General features: G+C 36.6%; 2 protein-coding genes across 6 annotated transcripts in view; both read right to left on the bottom strand.

The window, feature by feature from the left end:
- nf1b (neurofibromin 1b) overlaps positions 1 to 13,800 on the bottom strand; it is a 63,058-nt gene extending 49,258 nt beyond the window's left edge. For all 3 annotated transcript variants that reach the window (XR_014626334.1, XM_084400898.1, XM_084400897.1), the window contains exons 1-18: positions 13,605 to 13,800; positions 9,542 to 9,685; positions 8,943 to 9,026; positions 8,611 to 8,801; positions 8,421 to 8,527; positions 8,254 to 8,321; positions 7,494 to 7,569; positions 7,250 to 7,407; positions 5,784 to 5,957; positions 4,278 to 4,406; positions 3,720 to 3,794; positions 3,486 to 3,617; positions 2,195 to 2,329; positions 1,982 to 2,095; positions 1,815 to 1,894; positions 1,610 to 1,727; positions 420 to 666; positions 229 to 302 (exon numbers count right to left, since the gene is read on the bottom strand). Coding sequence is in view for 2 of the 3 variants with exons in the window: in XM_084400898.1 (XP_084257024.1) it covers positions 229 to 302; positions 420 to 666; positions 1,610 to 1,727; positions 1,815 to 1,894; positions 1,982 to 2,095; positions 2,195 to 2,329; positions 3,486 to 3,617; positions 3,720 to 3,794; positions 4,278 to 4,406; positions 5,784 to 5,957; positions 7,250 to 7,407; positions 7,494 to 7,569; positions 8,254 to 8,321; positions 8,421 to 8,527; positions 8,611 to 8,801; positions 8,943 to 9,026; positions 9,542 to 9,685; positions 13,605 to 13,664 (2,166 nt within the window). In the remaining variant the exon portion in view is untranslated. The remainder of the gene's footprint in view (positions 1 to 228; positions 303 to 419; positions 667 to 1,609; positions 1,728 to 1,814; positions 1,895 to 1,981; positions 2,096 to 2,194; positions 2,330 to 3,485; positions 3,618 to 3,719; positions 3,795 to 4,277; positions 4,407 to 5,783; positions 5,958 to 7,249; positions 7,408 to 7,493; positions 7,570 to 8,253; positions 8,322 to 8,420; positions 8,528 to 8,610; positions 8,802 to 8,942; positions 9,027 to 9,541; positions 9,686 to 13,604) is intronic.
- Positions 13,708 to 21,822, bottom strand: part of ksr1a (kinase suppressor of ras 1a) — a 37,047-nt gene continuing 28,932 nt past the window's right edge. For 2 of the 3 annotated variants that reach the window (XM_084400902.1, XM_084400903.1), the window contains 6 exons: positions 20,919 to 21,015; positions 20,701 to 20,834; positions 20,317 to 20,448; positions 20,099 to 20,234; positions 18,789 to 18,922; positions 13,708 to 13,886 (listed from right to left, as the gene is read on the bottom strand). In XM_084400902.1, coding sequence (XP_084257028.1) covers positions 13,841 to 13,886; positions 18,789 to 18,922; positions 20,099 to 20,234; positions 20,317 to 20,448; positions 20,701 to 20,834; positions 20,919 to 21,015 — 679 coding nt within the window. In that variant the 3' untranslated portion in view covers positions 13,708 to 13,840. Of the gene's footprint in view, positions 13,887 to 16,090; positions 17,299 to 18,788; positions 18,923 to 20,098; positions 20,235 to 20,316; positions 20,449 to 20,700; positions 20,835 to 20,918; positions 21,016 to 21,822 lie in introns of those variants that run through there. The other variant, XM_084400904.1, reaches the window with a different exon arrangement.

Raw genomic sequence — 21,822 nt, forward strand, 5'->3', positions numbered from 1 at the left:
AATTAGACCAAAAAAATAAAGTTGACTTTTTACGCAAACAACAGAAAAAGCTGTTACCAAACTGTGAAAAAACAAGTTTTACATAAGCTAAAATGACTCGATTCAAAACAATAATGTTAAATAATACAATAGCTCACAATCAGAACAATGCAAATGTGCTCGCTAAACAACCAGAATGACTTTACTACTGTCCAATGGTATTAAATATGTAAATGTGTGACCTCTGACCTCTGTGTTTCCCGGAGTGGGCAGCTCAATCCTCCGAAGCAAAGCCATTACTCTCTTCTGTAGAGCCGAACGACCTGGAAAAATGAGAAAGATCACACAGACTATGCTGACCCCTTGTGGCACCCACACCAAATCTCACAAAACTAAGGCACGTATCTGAATCTCCATTCAAACTAGTTGATCAGACAAACCTGTAATCATCATGTTACTGACAGATGCAAACTCCATGAATGTGTGGTAATTTGGCAGAAGGGACTGCACAGGGATGTCTTCTGCATTGCAGCGGATGTCTGTCTCCTCACACAGGTAGCGGAAGCAGGACATGGCCACCAGAACTGCCTCCATGTCTGGACTCCACAGGAACATGTAGAGACAGACCTCCAGCTTGGTCTGGGCCTGTCGGCAGTTGGTGATGTTGCTGCCTGCGGTGGCCCGATCCTGTAGGAGAAAAACAACAGAGAGTTAGAAACCTGATATTAAAATGCTACGTCCATACTAGAATACTTAGAATACTATTAGCTATACTAATTTTACATACTATGGTTTTATAACCTTGCTAAGACAAGTTAGTATGTAGTCAATTACCTTAAATTAAATATCATCATTTTAGTAATTTTTATGTATATAGAGATGTATATATTATATATAGTGTATATATAATCTTAAATTAAACAAAACATTTACTAAAATGTGTACTATTAGCTACAATACATACTTTTACATACTACTCTATTTTAAAAATACTGTTAAATATTATGCATTAGATAATAAATATTTAAATTAGTGCTGTCAAATCTATTAATCACACCTAACATAAAAGTTTGTAAATATGTAATATATGCGTGTGTGTGTGTGTGTGTATATATATATATATATATATATATATATATACACACACACACACATTATATTACTAATATATATTATATATATTATAATATATATGAATATATTACATATTTACAAACTTTTATGTTAGATCATGCAATTAATAGATTTGACAGCACTAATTTAAATATTTATTTAGTACATATCTTAACCATTTTTCATGTATAATCAACTGAGGGGCATTCTTTTATCATATCACAAATAAATACAGTTATTTCACAATATTTTATCAAATTCTGTGTACATTTCCTGGTTGATATCCTGCTTTTTTTGCTACACTGGAAGGTCAGGTTGAGCACACTGAATTGTGGGATACAATACTCCATGCAGTTTAGTTTGGTTGTATACTTCACATTTTGGCAAATAAATGAATAATGATAATAATAATATTATAAAAATATATAATAATTTATATTTTCAATATTACCCCACGCAGTGTGGTTTGGTTAATTACTTCACATTTTAGCAAATACAGGTGAGAGTGCCGACTCACCTTGTTCCTGAGGAGAAATTTGTTTCTGCAGATGAGAATCTCTCGCAGCCACTTCAGAATCTCAGTGCTGTTGATCAGCTGATGACCATTCTTACAGATGAAGTATAGCACCTGAGAACTGGACCAACAACAAATACGCAATCAGACGGGCATTTTCATTTCTATCAGCACCAGTTAACTGGAATCGAGTCCACTGAGGAGCTACCTGATGTCCCAGAAGGTTTCCATTGGAGCGTCTGGGTTCCACAGCTCGATGCTTTCAGGCTGATGCAGAACCAAAAGAGCCTAATATAGAGATAGATTATGATCGATAACTCACACAAAGGCTAACTAAACTCACGCTGAATAAAGAAAGAGAAACAATGATCTCACCTCCATGGCCTCCAGGGAAATATCTCCCATGTTAGCAAGAGGCACAAGCTGCATCAGGCCTGTGATGAGTTCTGCTGTGCTGCTGTGGACCTCCAGACCCTGTTTACCAGGATTCTGATCACGAACACACAAAAGTGACATTAAATGTACAGAAGAGCATCTTTATAAGTATCACACTGAAGCCAGAGAGAGGTAAACATCCTCACAACTCACATGAAGCATCAATTTGGGATCTGCATGGATGAGTTTCACCAAAGCCAAGAGCAGATACTTATGAATCCTGGTGTCTAGATCAGTGGTTTTCTCTTTAAACTTCAGACTGCTCATTTTGTCCTTAAACGTCCAACTCTGAGAGGAAGACAGAGAGAAAGAAGTAGAAACGTGTACAAAAAGCTCTGAACAAAATACTTGAGATCAGTATTATTGTTGTTTTTTTTTAAAGAAATTGATACTTTCAATCAAAAAGGATGCATTAAACTGAATCATAATGACAGTAATGTTCAGTAACATTGTAATAATATTTCACAATATTACTGTTTTCAATGTGTATGTGTGTGTGTGTGTGTCACACCAAGGCTGCATTTATTTGATATATATATGAAATATAAATATAAATATAATATAATATATTATATATATATATATATATATATATATAAAATGTATTCTCAAATTAAGATAAAGTTTTTAGTTTGACATTTATATATACGTATATATGTATGTATGTATGTATGTGTATGTATATATATATATATATATATATATATATATACTGTATATATGAAGAGTTCAGATGCAAAAGCCTCTAAATGCCATCTGAAATTTTCTTATAGAATGATATTTTTTATCAAGCTCGTATATTTAAATTCAATAATTTCACTTAAATGGCAATGAAGATTACCTATTAATTATCATTTAAGTGAAATTACTGAACTTAAATATACAAGCTTGATAAAAATGATCATTCTATAAGAAAATTTCAAATGGCATTTAGAGGCTTTTGCATCTGAACTCTTCATATATATAAAAAATGTCAAACTAAAAACTGTATCTTAATTTGAGTATACATTTTATGCTTCTCATAAATTGTATTTCATTTATTTATAGCCCCCTTTAATTTTTAATGTATATGTATTATTTGCATATATTTTTTTATCTGTGATTTTTTTTAATCTCTTGAGTCATTATGAAAATAATTTTCAACTAAAACTTCTGCATTCATTTCTGAGATGACTGGTCACCCCTCTGAATTAATTATATATAAACAAAGGAGATAAAAATATTTATAAATTTATATATACATATATATTATACAACACAGTGATCACGTCATGGACTTTTTATAGCATACTGTATGCTGTTTCACATACTGTCTAAAAATAGTAGGCTACATGAAGTAAACTGTGCAGTATGCTAGTATTCCATTCCAAACGTCAGCCTAAGAAAGCTAGCAGGACACTAGAGGAGGCTCTCTCATCTCGGAGAGGTTTTGTGGGCGTCTCACCGGTGTCATACGGAGGGGGGCGTGACTGCTGCAGCCCTGCACCACTCTCCCAAGAGTCTCAGCAAACATGAGCCGCAGCTCTCCCGAGTAACCGTACACGGTATCGATCTTCGGCCACCAGTCCAGCGGGGACTAGATCATGACAGAAGACACACAGAGGACATTTGGACATCCTGGGAGTGAATCAGACATCCTATCTCTCTGAGGTGAACTAAGGACATCAGGAGCTCTTACATTAGTGATGATTCGGTGAAGAGAATTCACCAGCACAAAATGAAAGGTAGGAGGCGAGGACGGGGCCAGACACACCTTACAGAAAAAGAAAGAGATTTGGTGCATGTTCTTTGGACAGTGTATAAATGTAACAAAACATTGCAGGTTTCATAATTCTCAATATCAACTTTATCCGCATACATAAATTACACTTATTATGTAAAGCGATATATATATCATATAGCACATCTTAACTGCCTGATTTGTTATTTCAGCTTGAAATGTAACTATATTATTGCCTAGCTCTTTATAAAAAGTTATATATATATATATATATATATACACATACATACCTGTGTAGGGTGATAATACTATATAGGATATCTCTGCTTGATCGCTTGAATTGTCGCAAAATTTAAACTATATTATCGCCCGGCTCTAATCTCATAAATATAACCGAGGCAAAAAAGTTTTAAGAAATTATAAATCATGATTTTCTGTACCGCTGCTTTTTACAAAGTTGTATTGTGAAAAGTGCTCCATGAATTCATTTGAATTTGACCTGACTTGTCCACACACCTTAAACTGCTGATTGTTGTGTGGGTTGATTCTGAAACAGGAGACAAAACAGTCGATCATTAAGTCCACGTCTGCACTCTGGCTTCCTGCGCCTCTGGAAAACGGCTTAGCTGGGTTAAACAGCAACCCCTGGAGACAAAGAGACAGCCATCAATGAGGAGGACAGCATCAACAAGAAAGATTCAGACACCACACTTGGGATTCTGTGTTCGTCCCTTCTGTAATCTGAAAAGTTGAGCTGTGGGGTTTATGTGGGTGATGCAGGTTTAAGTCCTGCCTGTGACATTTCCCAAACTCCATTCCCCTTCTTACTGCTTAAGCCAGGGGTGTCCAATCCTGCTCTTGGAGGGTCACTGTCCTGCAAAGTTTAGCTCCAACCCCAGTTAAACACACCTAAACCAGCTCATCAAGTTTAGTTTGTTTATTTGTTTAGCACATGTTTAGTACAAGTACAAAACTATGCAAGGAGGGAACAAAGCCACTCTAGGCTTGTACAGAGTTCCACTCCTGAGAGTGGTCTCACTAGGCAAGGTCTCACTAGGCAAACTAGACTTAAGCCTACTGTATCTACAATATATCTGTATCTGTATCTGATATGCAAAGGCTTCTAAATTATCAACATGATTAAAAGTTTGCTGGAAAAAAAAACTGTTGTACACAATGTATTTGCATGCTTTCTGTCGTCTGATGGATAGTTTATACTTTTTTTATCAAGGAAATGTAAGAATAACTTGTATATTGTTAGCAATATTTGAAAATAAACTTGACTGAAGCAACTTAGGTTTACTTTATTATCCATACATCATTTTTATTTTTAATTGTGTTCAAACGTGAGCATCAAATATGATACATCAGGCCTTTGTCTATCTCTCAATCATCATTGTATTGCACTGCATAATATGTTTTGCCCCTACAATAAAAACTACTGAGCTTCGATCATAGAACTAAGGGGCCGTTTACACGACACCGTTTTCAACTAAAAACATACAACTTTTTATGCGGTTTGGTCATCTTCCTAAGACATATTATTGAGAGATATAGAAACTGATTTTCATATACATGTGTAAGTAGTCTCCTATAAAGATTTTTACTGATTTACAAGCTATTATAATTTCATCTTACTTTTTAGCCAAATAAATATCAGCAACTGCACCAAATTGCATATTTTTGCTCAGTTTCTTTGGACCTCTGAATCTAATTTTCCTCCTTGAGTACGAGCGCCTTATTCTCCTATAACATACTATATGGGCCATAAACGCCTGATGTGTCAAATATGAAACTCAACAAAAACACATATGCAAACTATATTTTTTATGTATAAATATATATTTATCTTTTATAAAGATTCAATAAACTGTTTTATTTTTATTTTTATGACTATATTTCATATGTCAAGTTTACAACGTTAATAATTCCCTGACTATACAAACCAACCCAAAAAAATAAATAATTATAAAATAAAAAGGTCCAAACTCTACCTTTTTTAAGAGCCATATTTGTCCATACCTTCAGATCCATGACAATGGACTGCACCAGCAGGAAAATAACAGAGTGATCCTCCCAGTTGATATACGTGGACGCTTTGCACAGTTTAACGCAGGCGATGGCTGCGCTCTCTGTCAGCTGTTTGCTTCCACCGTGGCCGGTCAAGGCTTTCCGTAGATTCTCCAAAAACAGTTTCTACAGGGAGAAAACAACAGCATATTAATAGTTTAGGAAGAATCTAATTATAGTTACTAGTCTAATATTAATTTGACAAAAAGTATGGCCATCAAACTGTTTATAAACTGTTTGAGCATGTGTGTGTGTACATGTTTTTACTATATTAGTGAGGCTCAAATTCCTGATATGGCTTTTGTCTGTGGCTGATATAATGCTATATACAGTGCTATGCATAAGTTTAGACACCCATGCTAAAGTTGACTAAAAAGAGGAATAAAAAAATCATCTTTTGGAAATTGAACTTAATGCCTTAATTAAAACAATTAGGAAAAATCCAACCTTTAAGGACACCAATTTTCTTTGTGAATGAATAATGTATCGTAAATAAATAAATGTTCTTCCTTAAAATACAGGGTGCATAAGTTTGGACACCCCTATGTTAAATTCCCATAGAGGCAGGCAGATTTTTATTTTTAAAGGCCAGTTACTTCATGGATACAGGATACTATGCATCCTGATAAAGTTCCCTTGGCCTTTGGAATTAAAATAGCCCCACATCATCACATAGCCTTCACCATACCTAGAGATTGGCATGGAGTACTTTCCATAAGATCATCTCTCAATGCAAATCAAACCAGCTATTAGGCTAACTGAAATAAAACCATGCCAATCTCTAGGTATGGTGAAGGCTATGTGATGATGTGGGGCTATTTTAATTCCAAAGGCCAAGGGAACTTTATCAGGATGCATAGTATCCTGTATCCATGAAGTAACTGGCCTTTAAAAATAAAAATCTGCCTGCCTCTATGGGAATTTAACATAGGGGTGTCCAGACTTATGCACCCTGTATTTTAAGGAAGAACATTTATTTATTTACGATACATTATTCATTCACAAAGAAAATTGGTGTCCTTAAAGGTTGGATTTTTCCAAAATTTTTTAATTAAGGCATTAAGTTCAATTTCCAAAAGATGATTTTTTATTCCTCTTTTTAGTCAACTTTAGCATGGGTGTCTAAACTTATGCATAGCACTGTATGTATGTGTGTGTGTTCATAAATAACAATATTAAAATAAAATAAAAATAACATTCATTAATTCACATTTATTTCTATAGCATAAAATGTGCCATAGAAATGAAAATAACCTAAATCATTTGAAGGTGACTAAATTTACTTTACTTTTTAAATTTGCTTAACACAATACTACAATATAATTGCATATTTAATCTGTCTATCAGTGGGTATTATAATTTAAGAACAATAAAAATCAAGAGAAGATCTTCACAAGTTCACGTTTTTTTAAACTTGCCTTGTTGTATTTAGAGTCATCTGACGTGTCTCTGGACATGTCTTGCGTGATGTTAGGACAGAGGATGAGGAGGATGATCTGCAGAGGCCAAACAGCTGCTTTCCTCTTCGTACTCTCAGCAAAACTATCCACTAGATCAAACAGCTTCTCAGCACAGTCTAAAAGACACACACATCAGATTCACACGTCCTCTCTGAAGCATATTGTTATGGTACAGTTACAGTGAGTTTTTCAGTGGACGCACCAGCCATGTCTGCCTGAGGCCTCTGGTACAGCCTGGTGAATTCATCAGGATAATTCTCCACCCAGTTCCAGAACGCCTACAAATCCAAGCGATTTTTTATTTTTATTTTTTAAAAACACATTGCAGATGTTTGCTGCACTGAGACAGGACAACACTAGGTGGCAGCAGAGTGAATTTCATAAAAACACCACCAAATCATAAAAAACACATAAACATTTAAACAAAACATTTAAAGGTGCAGAAAGCGATTTCTGAAAAACACTGTTGATATCTGAAATCAACCCCTCGCTTCATTGCTCTGCCCCAAAAATGCACACTTTTGTGTCTAGTGATATTCCTCTGACCATTTCTCTTTTGTAATGTCTCTCTTTCTATAGTCTATCTTCAAATCTCCCTCTTGCTCACTTTCTCTCCTCCATCATGAGTGGACACGCCCCCTGCTGCTGATTGGCTACAAGTGTGTTGTGGCGCTCGTTTCCGACAGCGTTTCTCAGAAATCACTTACTGTACCTTTAATTCCATAAATGTGAGAAATGTATTCATGTATCAGGTGACAGGGAAGTTGGGAGTAGCAGTTTGGACCATAATAGTAATGCATAAATGATAATACTCTTGTTTTAATATTTATATTGTTATTAAGGCAATAAAATGCAATTTATAATATAACACAATTTTAAATAGTAATTATATTGTTATTAAAGAGTCACATAGCTGCAATGTGTTTTCATTTGTTAATAATGATAATAATAATTCCACCTACCTTCTCTAAATTGTAAATGACACTCAACTGGGCTGGCTTCTTCAAGGTTTTAAATTTGAACACAGTTTCTGCAAGGAGAAAAGGTTTACTCTAACAATTTTACAGATTTTTTTCCTTCTGCCTCTAATATTTTATAGTATCAGAGCTTGAGTTTGAGTCTATCAAACCTTGCAGTAGGCGTTTGAGTTTACAACAGTCCACGTTGATGTACTGGATAAGCTCGATGTCATGCACGTCTACGTTATCCTCAGAGCAGACGGTCAGCTCCTGCAACCTGCAGAGAACCAGACAGACAGAAGTCAGAGAAAGATCAAATCCATTACGGATACATTCATTCCTTCATCCAGTCACAAGCACCTGGTGGAGATGCGGCTGAAGACAGCGCTGAAATTACTGCAGCTCAGAGAGAACAGAACCCCACAGGCTGAGTTCCTCAGCTCAGCTGCGTGCTGGTTTCCCTCACGGAACGTGTGGATGAAATGACAGATCTCGGGTAATAACTGCTTCACGAGCATCGTCTCGTCAAGACGCATGCTGTCCTTTGGTTGCTAATAGAGAAAGAGACATTTTTGGGATTCATCAACATCTAGATGTGCTTCTCAAAATGATGTTGAAAAAGCAATAATGGCACAACAGTGACAGATCACGGATGATGAGACACAATGAAAGGGTCTGCAGCCGTCTCTCACCCCTGCCAGGCATTTCTCTAGTGTGTCCATGATGATAAGCTGGGACAGGTAAAGGTTCTTCTCCGCAGTATCCCCAAATATTCGCTGTAAGAGAGAAAGATGACAAACTAAGCGAGAGAGAGATCCCAACATTCTCTGCCATAGAACTCCAGCTAACAGAAACATCTTCGACAGTCTAACAAACGCTCACAGTATCTCTGGCCTCAATATTTTTTCAATAGCCATCATAAATATCTAGAAAACTTGGAATAATGTTGATATATAGGATCAATAAAGATATAAGAAAATAACTAAAAAAAAATTCTGAAGGATCATGTGACACTAAAGACTGAAGTAATAATGGATGCAGAAAATTCAGCTTTAACATCACAGGAATAAATGACATTTTAAAATAAATCAAAACAGAAACCAATTCTTTTAACTTGTAATAATGTTTTCCAATATTACTGTTTTACTGTGTTTTTTTTACACCAAACACTGACTTTTGAACGGTACTGTACATTTTATAAAAAATGTAGTGCTGTCAAATCGATTAATTGCATCTAACATATATATATCTCAAGTCTGTTTGTAAGTGTTTATTGTGTGTATGTACTCACCATGTTATTGACGTTCTTCAGTATGTTGGTGAGTCCACTGATGACCAGGGAGAATTTGTACCTGGAGATGTTGATCAGACATTCCTTATTGTGTTCTGTGCTGATTTTAGTGTGTGTGTTCTGCAAGCCGACTTTCACAGGAAGCTAAAAACAAACAAACATGCACAGTTAAGACTGTGTTCATGAACAAACATATGCATTCGGAATGTGAGAAGTGAATACCAGAGTTAATAGTGACTTTAATTTATGGTCTTTTAATCACACAAAACTATCAATGGCTTCCGAAGATTTGTAATACACTGCATGCGTCATATGAACCACTTTTAATGGTTGTCTTTTTTTGTCATTTTGGAGCTTGACAGTCCAGTCACCATTTCTTTTCATTATAAATGGTCAAAAGTTGGAATAATTTTTTTAAAGAAGTCTCTTCTGCTCACCAAGTCTGCATTTATTTAATCAAAAATACAGTATAAACAGTAATACTGTGAATTATTATTTAAAAAAAATCTATTTTAATATATTTCAAAACGTAATTTATTCATGTAAAGGCAAAATAAATTATACTTTATTTAACAAGGATTCACTAAATTGATTCCAGACAAGTGAAAGTAAAGACATTAATATTACAAAAGATTTATATTTCAAATAAATGCTGTTCTTTTGAACTTTCCATTTATCAAATAATTCTGAAAAGTTTGGATAAGATAATAAGCAGCAAAAACGGTTTTCAACATTGATAATAGTAAGACCAATTATTAATAATTGAGCAGCAATCATGATTGATAATAATTGACACTAAATAAGCATATTGCAATGATTTCTGAAGGATCATCTGACACTGAAGACTGGAGTAACTATGCTGAAAATTCAGGTTTCCATTAAAGAATACACTCAATAAAATAATAGAATAGATTAAAATATTTTAAAATAGAAAACACAGGTATAGTGATATTTCACAATCATGTTACTGTTTTTATCCGCATTTCTGTATTTTTGATCAAATAAATGCAACCTTGGTGAGCAGAAGAGACTTCTTTTAAAACATAATTATTCCAAACTTTTGACCTCCAGTGTATGTAAAAGAGCAGCCAGGATATTCTTCAAACATTCACATGAGAGTGAGCAAATGATGACAGAATCATTTAGAAGGTGAAAATATTTCTTTAATAAATATGAAAACATAAAAAAAAAAACTTGCTTTCTGGGATACAACAAAGTAAACACTAGCAAACATCTCGATTTCAAAGAGCAAGTCTGGAACTTGCTAAAAACCAATCGGTGGCACAAAATCTCTTTTGGGGATTATCCAGAGTTTAGGCTTAGCATCACTAAACACCCCTAATCTCCGCTGAACCTCAATCAAACTGCAATGATCCCAACAGCCCACAAGCCACCCTTGACCCCTTCAACAAGACCCCTCCGTCTCCACCTGCTGTCTGAACGCCCTCTGAAACTCTCAAACCCTCTGATCTGTGTGTATATACTGTAGTACGCCACCAAATCTGGTATTTAGCACCCAAAAGTAATAAGGCTAATTTAGCTAAGACTCATGGAAAGACCGTTTTCAAAAGCGTTTGTTGTTGCAGTACCTATAGCAACCATTGAGGGGCAGAAGTAACAGCAAAACTGAAGTAAACTGATATATTTTTCATGTGTTGCCAGTTTAACCTCCTCATAAACATCATATTTCTCCTGACTCTCACAGACTTATGCTCTCAAAGAGACAGTTCGTAAAAGCTGTCAACATTGACCCACAACTTTTTGAAGAAAATCCTACCAGAAACTCCATTAAGTCACATGGGTTTGAAACAACATGAGGATGAGTAAAATAATGACACGATATCTTTTCAAAACGACATCATTCTGTTTCAAAGACGGCAGTCTGTTAAGTCTGTCAATGTTTATTTGGTGTCTAGTCGAATTTTAGTCAAAAACTTCAAGACATGTAACAGTTTCTGCACACAGAGGCCAAACTACCAAAATAAGATGAAACGAAAACATACTAGTTTAACCATTCACAGGCTTTCACCTATCTGTGGTAAACAATGGGTTATATTTCTAACTTAAAACTTGTTTCATAAGTACGATTGCAGGTTTAAACCAGTAGAATCCACACTAAAGAGGGAGAGTCATCATTGCATAAGATACTACAGCTATCACACTTAACACCACACAACATACCTCACTGAAACCATCTGAAGTAACCTAATAACTCTGAAGAGATATTAAACTGACGAATCAGCTTTTCAAATGAGAAAGTGAAGCTGTGTGGATCAATCAAGGGTCAGCAATGAGGTTGGTTCACTTGTGGGACACAAAAAGTATGAACATATACACAACATAAAGTATAAAAATAGTAGTATGAACGCTAACCTTCATCTCACACGATGTGATGACGTTCCTGGAGCAACAAAACAGGACATGTTCAAGCAATCTTAGCCGTAATTTGACCCTCTATAGCTAACGTATGTCAACAAGACATCTGTTTCATACATGCATTTTTATCTGGAAGATTTTGTAGTGTTTGTTCAGCATTAAAATAGTCCCTGACTTATGAATTAACCTTATTCACATGTTTTTGTGACATTTACTATTTAGTATGCATGTGAATACACTGTTTTTATGATATTTGTACAAAAATATAATGTTTAGACAAAAAAATCTACCAAATGTTAAACCAAAGATAAATATTAACTATCGAAATTTACCTCCTGCTCTTTTTGTGATGCTTTGTCCAAAACTATAAGTAAGAATTGCTCTCTTTAAGCAAGAATTGAATTTGTATTTAGGTACAATCTCAAAGTCTATTATAAGAAAGCAATCAAAACATCTAGAAAATGTATCATGTTTGACTAAATTTCTTCATATTTTTCATCCTCATGTTTACCCTCTCCTTTTTTCACTTCTTCTTTTCTTACTCTTCAGTAGTCATGTGCTATCATAAATCAAATTACCTTCCCCTCCCTCTTGCAGTGACATCTCTTCTCTAATGACACGTTTACTGGCGCGAGGGCGGGGCAAGCTGTCACTCACATGACATCACAGCAATAGCAAACCACAACAAACTAATAATCAAATCAATTCCTGATGGACAAAATCAAGTCCCAGAATAATTTGTTTTCTTGTTTGAGAAGCCTTTTCATTCGCTTGCTATCGCGACTTCAGTTTCATGCCGACATATTTTATTGTTATTCTTCTCACTTTTACACGACACCATTTACAACTAAAAATGTAAAACTTTTTATGCGTTTTGCCCGTTTAATTACACGACAACTGAAAACATAAACTTTTGGAAACGGGTTTCAAAGCGCTAGTTTTTGAAAACGATACCGTTATTATAATCTCTGTGTAAACTACAAAAACACGAATTTGTGAAAACGGTGAAGTCATGCGCATGCGTATTACGTGTTCAGGCGTACAGTCTTTCTATACAAAGTGACATCGCCATCTACTGGCCTGCCATGAGTAATACAGCGTTTTTAATTGTTTTCGCGGATCTGTGTGAAGGGGATCGTTTTGACGTAGTCGTCTGTACACAAACAACACAAAGGAAAAACGTTGCTGTTTTTACTACATTGTTGTCATGTAAACGTACCCTTAGAGGCAGAGTACAATAAAATGTGTCAAATTTTGGCTTGGGGGGCACATAGTCCAAGGACAGTGATTGGTCAATAAGATGTTCTTCCAATCGTTGCTCTCTGATTTTTTATAATGATTTTTTTTTTATAATAATTGGTTGACAGGCATCCAACTCTAAACCTAAAATCAGTGGTCAGTTATTGGTTGAAAGGAAAGATTTCCAAAATGAACCCTTGCCCTCTGATTTTAGCTTAGTAGGGGTTGTTTAGGTTTAGGGTTGACAAGAATGTGGTTCCAGGTTTAGAAAAGGATCCTGAGCAACATGTCCTACTAGATTAGTCCCGTCCCATGCCTTTAACGTTGTTAAGGGACATAAACATGACAGCATCAGAATGAGTTTCTGCACGGATGCGCTGCGGCGGCAGCTGCGTAAATGCGCATCCGTGCAGACGAAGCGTTCAGAGATGTTTAGATGAGCTCTGACCTGCTCGTCGAATCGGGTGATGACGGCCTGGACCCACTCCACGGGCTTCTGCGCCGCCATGGCCGCTCACGCCTGCACCTCCGCCACTGATGATGATGAAGATGATGATGATGATGAAGTGGAGGAGGAGGAGGAGGAGAGGACGCCTTTTCCGCGGTCCGCGACCCCTGCGCTCCTCGATCCGCGCCGCGCTGAGGGCCGAACGAGGGGCGGCTTGGTATTCGGTCTGGTCGGTGTCAGAAACAGCAGCATGCCGCCATGACAGTGCCGGAAGTTTGAATCCTCAGATCCAGCGAAGCAGCAGCAGCACAGCGGTGCAGATGAGAGATGAGAACACGAGTGCGCATGCGCCAGCAGAGGGAGCGAGGGAGCGAGAGAGAGAGAGAGAGAGAGAGAGAGAGAGAGAGCGAGAGAGAGAGAGAGAGAGAGATTGTGTATTTATGTATTTTATAATTTTTTATATATGTATACATATTTATATGTTTATATGTTATTACATTCTATATTTTTTTTATAAAACTATAGGCCTCCTATAAATATTATGGTATTGCCATGACTATTGTTTATAATAAGAATAACATTGGACGTGAAATTAATTAAGAGAGAAAAAAATTATACCATAAAATTCATTATTCATTAAAACTGAGACTAAAATTCAGAGAGAGAGAGAGAGAGAGAGAGAGAGAGAGAGAGAGAGAGAGAGAGAGAGAGAGCAGTCACAAACCAGAAAATGACTATTTTATTTAAATACATTTTCATAGTATTTTTTTAGCTCTAAATCTAACAACCCCTCGTTTCACATTTTCTGAGCAGTGTTTTTATAGGACCTAATCTGAAAATATACAAAATAAGTAAACAAATAATAATGTAACATGAAGCTTGTGCGTGTCATTTCTTTTTTGATGTTAAAAATAAAGTAAATGTTAAATAAAGCCACTTTATAGGTCTAAACTTGGAAAGTAAAAGATGTTTTAGTTTGAGTAAATTTAAAGCAAACACTCCAAGTCTCTTCTTTCCAGTCACATGCTGTAAAGGAAACAGATTCACGAATCTGGGGAAATGCAGAGAGAGAGAGAGAGAGAGAGAGCAGAAGAAAGAGCAGCTTGTTGCAGGCAGTGCGAGGCGCTGTGTGAGTAAAACTCAAAGAGATGCCGGAAACAGCATGGTCGATGCAGAACAGTGAATGCTCTCAGACACAGAGAAATTAGAAGCTGCCTCGAGACACAAAGCAAACCTTTGTGAAGAGCCCTGAAGCTCAAACCTCCACAGTGGAAACAGTGAATGGACAGTTTCTCAAGAGTCTCCAGATCTAGTAGTCATGGTATTCACAAGAATATGGACTGCTGGCAACAAGCTGCTGGGTTCACAGGGTTTTTGACAGTTCATTTACTCACTGACAGTTGAATGCCCCGAAATAGGCTAAACATGCAAACTTCACCGCTCTTGAATGATAGGCCATATTATTAAATAAAAACAAAACGGTTAATCAGTATACAAAACTGCAGGGTTATATCTTTCATAGAAACCGAGGGAGTTCTGTGACTGTCACCTATTTTTTTAATGTATATCAATGGCAGAACGGTCTTAAACTGATAGTTGCATCAAATTCTGAATATATGCTTAGTTACAGTCTTGAAAGAGGAAAATCCTTTTTAAAGAGCTATCAAAGCAACTTTTTAAAGAATACGTGCAAAGGCAAGGGCTTCACTATGCTAGTTAAGTTGTGTGAACTTGTCCATTGATACACTTGACCCCGTTTCCAGTTATGGAATGGACTTCCTGCAGTGAGACAGTGTAACACTGACCCCTAGAGGTCAGTACTGGCATAAACACTGTCTGTTTTCCCCCGCAAATAAAGTCTCCAACGACACGAGTTATTTTCATCATTATAAATGTATAAAACTGTCCAAATTAACCTATGGTTATGTGCTTACAATGACAGTCTCTGAGGCAATTGTTGTATATTTGTCCACCATTCCCCACTAAAATGTAGGCTCCAGATTAGTGGTTGACAAATACAGTTTTTTAACTATTATTTGGTTACACGCTCTTATATTTCATGTAGGATGTTGAAACACAAACGTTGTTTTCATGTTTTATGAGGACTTTTCATAGACAGGATTTTTATACTTTACAAACTGTATATTCTATCCCCTTACACTAACTTTACCCATCTCAGAAAACTTTCTACATTTTTACATTTTCAAAAAACATCACTTAATATGATTTATAAGCTGTATTCCTCATGGGGACCAAAACATTTCCCCAAAAGGACAAGGATTTTGGATATTGCCATCTTTGTGGGGACATTTTGTCCCCATAATGTAGGGTTTACAATATGGACGGTGGCCTACACATGCCCAAAATTGTTTACTTCAGGTGTCTACTGCGATATGAGAAACAATTTAGACTTTTCCCATTTCAAGTCTCTGCAAATCTCCGGGATCCTTTTCAAAAATGTCGAACGTGTATAGATCTGAACACAGTCACGTGACAAGCTCGATTTTATTGTCTTTCAAGGATGAGAACAGACACTGTGTACAGTAGCCACATGCAATACAAAAATATGACTGTACATGACATGTATCGACCCATTCTAAAAAAAGTTTCCATGTTTTTTTTTGTTGTTGTTGCTTTTTTCTTTTTTACATGAAAAAATATAAAGAATATTTACATCTGGGATAGCACAGCAGTACCTATTCAAAATGTCATGATGTACAGTATATATATATTTATTTATATTTATATAAAATGTCCATATAAATATTAAAAGAATTCTGTTAATTGAATGTACAATAAATAAACCATATTTATACATAAATATTTTACATTGTCATTGATATTTCCAAACCACAAAGTCCAGTCTTTCACAAAACAAACAAACACGCACCCTTCCACATACACAACGTTACAAACACGCACGTTACACACAAACACACATGAGAGTTCATGTTTACACAACTTAAGGAACACTGTTCTGCTGGGTTCATCGAAATCTCACTTTAATGCAAGCGTTCAGCATCTTCGCAGTGGAAAATCAGGACCTATAGTCTGGTGAGAAGATGCACATGCTTCTCTTTGGCTCATTTTCGCAATCTGTACTCAGAAATGGCCCTTCAATAACCCACACCACATTTTGTTAGAACCTCACAGCTCAATCATTTTTCATCAAGAACATTATCTTTTGCGAAACAAAACGTCTACTATCGGACAGCATGTAGAAGGAGTGACAACTAAAGGTGTGTTAGTATGAACCAGGCGAGCCAATCAGAGACAGAATCAGCGCATGTCACACAGGACTAAGAGGCACCAAGAGAGAGAGAGATAGAGAGAGAGAGAGAGAGAACAAGGAGAAGGAGAACATCTTCATTGCAGTGTCATTGAATCCTCCGAATCTAACAGGAAATGCGTCACGTGATGTCACAAACCGGAGCAGGATGGGAAGAGAGAACCAGTCGCACACTCCGAAAATAATAGTAGGAATAGGAATTTTAAAAAGGCAAAGCGTTTTCATTTTACGCATCGCCACGGCAGTCCCCCATCCCACCACCCACAGAACCAAAGAGAGATAGAGACGGAACAGCAGGCGATGTTAGTTTGTAAGTCCAGAAGAGGTCAGGCTTTCAGCAGGCATGCAAGGCAGGGCCAGGAATTGTGTTTTGCATTGCTCATGTTTCAGGCACGTGGCTACAACCTACGACAACAAGAAATAAACGATAGACAAAAAAAGAAAGAAGCAGATTAGAGAGAGAAAGCAATAGTTCTAGAGTTATGCATTTACAGTAGGAGAGGAAATCAGCAGTAGGACAGAATTTGATAAAGGTGCACTAAGTATGCTGGAGGGTACCGGGGGGGTCCAGGTTTGGCTCCATGGGGGGGGGTTTACAAAATTAGCAGTCATCTGCTTTCAAGATGGCAGCTACATTGATGGACCACCTTTATATACACAATACAACAGATTACAGATATGACTGGAGTCTCCATATAAAACAAGCAAGCTTCATTTTAAGTGGAAATACATTACTTAAAGGAATAGTTCACTTAAAATGAAAATTCATCATTTACTCACCCTCAAGTTGTTTCAAACCTGTATGAGTTTCTTTCTTCTGTTGAACACAAAGGAAGATATTTTGAAGAATGTCGGTTAACCAAACAGTTGATGGACCAACAGTTTTTCATCAACTGACATTCTTCAAAATATCTTCCTTTTTGTTCAGCAGAAGAAAGAAATTCATACAGGTTTGAAACAACTTTTGGGCGAGTAAATCATTTTAAGTGAACTATTCCTTTAATGCACCTTTAGGATTAATAAGGAATGTGCTGAAAGTATTATAATGATTATTATTATTATTAGCTGGCCATCCATCCAGGGTGTTTCACTGTTTCCTTGTCACGCTACATAAGCAGTTTAAAGGACGGATGGATGGATGGAAGGATTATTATTATTGTTGTAATTCATTATTATGAATAATAATAATAATTAGTATTGTTATTTAAATAATAATAATAATATTTTATCAGACGTCCCACCCAGCAAAAACTCATTTCCAGGAGATGACGACAACAACCCCCCTCCCTTGTTAATATAAAAAAATATATATATTATGTGCTAATTTAGTCATTCGCGTAAGACGCCTAATATACGTTTCTTCATTCTGTTCGTGGGCTGGAAGTGCAAGTTATGAAGTTGAGTATGACGAAAAAAGATTCCACAAAATGAACACAAGTGGTTACAGAAGATGCATTTGAAACACGTGATAATACCAGGTTTTACGGTAATGTGTCTTGGCTGACCACTTGTGATCGGGTTCACCTAAAACGCATATTAATACCATATGGAAACAGGCTTTCTGTCTCGCTTGCTCGATTTCTGGGATATTGTATTTAATTTGCAGGCGTCAGGGAGCCGCTATCAATATGCGGGAGACTCCTGGAAAAAATCTGTTTTATGATTATGGATTGATTTTTCCAATTAAAAAGTTACCAGGGCTGATACTGCTCATCTGAACAGAGACAACTGAGACATGTGCTGCCTGCTGATAAAAATACTCCTAGTGAAGAGAAGACCAGGCAGGAAGTAACCAACCAAACAACACTCATGAAGTGTGTTGTCGTTTCTGCAGACTGTGCAGGTTTCACCTGTTTGTCCTCTTTTTACAGTGTGCCACATTCTAGGATACATACTCTGCAGACTTCCAGAAGTGCCCCGGGTGAGAAAGACGGCGGTTGAGTTTGGGCAGTTTCTCCAGCATGTCGGCCACCTGTGTGAACGTGGGCCGATTACGGGAGTCATATGACCAGCAGGCAGACAGAATCTCCTGTGGGACAGACAGGAATTGAGCAGTCATGGTTTTTACAAGGAAAACTTCTGGGATACCTCATTTTGTATCCTTCGTGGCTCACAGAGCGCTGTTGTAACATGAAATTAAATATAAATAATTGATCAAACACAGAACTATTTTCACAAGGACTAGCAAGAAACAAGATGATGAATGTTAAACTAAATGTGACATGTTTGGTTCTGTGTTTCAATGTTATTTCTGATGCGGTTTACTAATCGCTTTCAGGGTAAGCTATAGTCAGTTCAAATGGGAGGGCTGAAGGGTGATATAGAAAATATTATAAAAATATTATTTATATAAACAAAGTAATGTCAAAGCAATCTTATCCTTCATTAAGAAGAAACTATGAAATCATAAAAGTGGGATAAATTAACCTCAGTGATATTTTGCATTGATTGACACATTCACCCCCAAAAAATATTTTTGATATTATTCTGTGATATATACTATTCTCTCTTTCTTTTTTTGTCAGCTTTTTTTGTTGTTGTATTAATCAAATTAATTGTATTAATCTGACTGATCAAGTTTCCTTGAGCTGTGGAAAGACACCAAATACATAAATAAATAAATAAACAAATAAATAATAAAAAAGAATAATAAATAATAATAAAAAAGAATAATAAAACAATTTTTATTGTTGTTTAATATTTTTATTAAACAATGTAATTATTAATTGTTGTTATTTATTAATTATTACTTCTGTAATACAACATACTATTCTTTCATTTGTATTGCCAGCTATTTTTTCTCTGTATTAATCAGATTAATAGTATTAATCTGACTGATCAAGTTTCCTTGAGCTGTGGAAAGACCCCAAATAAATAACTACATACAGTACATAAAAAAACAAAAAAAAACAAATTAAGAATAATAAAACAAGTTGTATTATTGTATATTATTTTTAAACAATGTAATTAATTGTTTTCATTTATTACTTATTACTTAATTATAATATGTTAATAACTATAATGATTAATTATTATAATATATTATTATTCTTTGTCCCATATGGTCTAGCTGTTACGTAACCTTATTTTCATCCAGGCAGCCTGGGTTCGAGTCTTGGCGTGGAAAGTGATGTGGAGTAGCAATTTCACTGTATCCTACTGAGCACGTGTCAGATAATAAATAAACTTAAAATGTGGCACTCACCGTGACCTCTTTTCCTAGGCTGATCTCTGCCAAGACCCTCCGGATGCCCTCTCCGCTGCCCACCTGCCAGATGGTGGCCTCTACGGGCTGACAGGTGATGGGCCAGTCTCTCGCCTGCAGCTCGTACCAGATGGTGCTGAAGAGTGCGGATGAAGGCAGAAGGTCAACGCTGCTCTGTTTGGGGGCCATTTATGTCTAAAGTCAAGTATATTTCTCACCCAAAGGCATAAACATCAGCAGCATTAGAAAACGGAAGTCTGTCCTCGTTGTTTCCGGGGCTCATTTTACGCACGATCTCCGGAGCCAAATAACAGATCCACCCGTGAGGAAGTTTCAGCTCGTTTTCACGTCTAAAAACACAACCGATCCGGTTATCAACTGATTTATGAAAACAATCCACATTATCAAGAGTAAAGGTGCGGTCACATTAGCAAAATTTCACACTGAAGTCACTTTCAAACCAAGCAGCTTTCTGTTAGTCAGTGTGGCAACTTGACCATCAGTGAAATCTGCACGGGGAACTTTTTCACATGAAACTCCCAAACGATGGGTTCCTAGTCCTACACAGTAAATGTGAACGCACCTTTAACGCAGTGACTTACCGGCCCTCCTGAACCACTCCAGAGATCCCAAAAAGGCCAAAGTCAGTGATGACGACTTTATTTGTGTCATGAAAGACATTTTTCGATTTAAGGTCTTTGTGAACGATGCCCTTAGCATGAAGGTAGCCCATCCCCTAAAATACAGGAAACACAAGCAAGACTTTAATCGTACGAAGCCGTACAGATGTACAACATCCACCAATGAACACAAACGCTACCTTCACAATCTCCTGCGCAATCTGCCGAGTCTTATTGATGTCCAGTGTGTTTTTCGTGTCCCTCACGACGGAATACAACGTCCGACCTTTGCAGAAGCTGTGGGGAAATTAAAGACATGCTTGTCAAAGATCATCTGTTGACCGGTTTGCCACCTGTATGGACTGATACTAGGGCTGTGCAATTAATCACATTTTAGTTTCTGATTTTTTGGGGCTAATTTTCAGCACAATATACTTGATAAATATCACTACCATAGACAGTAAAAAAAAAAAAAGATGGACAGCACGTCTCTTCAATATTTCCACTGCAGAAAAATGACACAGCTGTCAAGCACAGCTATCAATCATGACGTTACACACCCTTTTTAGAGCAAACTAAAACCAAACTTACTGGAAAAATTAACACATGAACATACTTCTGTGTGATAAGAACTACCTAAAATGACAGAAACGATCCTTGGAAAAAAATATTTGAAGTGGAATTGGATTTTTTTGTTTCAATTACATGGTGAGGGCAGGGTTTATGAGCTGAACTGCAGCCAGCCACCAGATGGCGATCAAAATGCTTTGGCGTCACTTTTCAGGACTTTTCGGCACACTTGATCGCTACCAGAGCCCGTCTACGGAGAGCCTGGCCACTCCCTGGCCAATTTTGGTTGTAGTTCCACCAGAGTTCCACTGGGGGCGATCGCCCATGAGTGCAAAATGAATGGGAGTCTATAGAGCTAGATGGCTAAATTTGTCTCTTTCACCCGATTGCCATTTGATTGTAGGTTTTGCAAGTTCAACATGGGTTATAGGTCGAAAGTTGAATGAACGAGTACTTACGTCCTTTCGATTTCTTACAGGTTGAGTTGATGTTGCCTATAACACGCTAGCATTCTGCTAATGAACGCTGATTGGT

The sequence above is a fragment of the Rutilus rutilus genome (assembly GCF_951802725.1).
Source record: "Rutilus rutilus genome assembly, chromosome: 25".
In the NCBI taxonomy this organism is placed as follows: Eukaryota; Metazoa; Chordata; class Actinopteri; order Cypriniformes; family Leuciscidae; genus Rutilus; species Rutilus rutilus.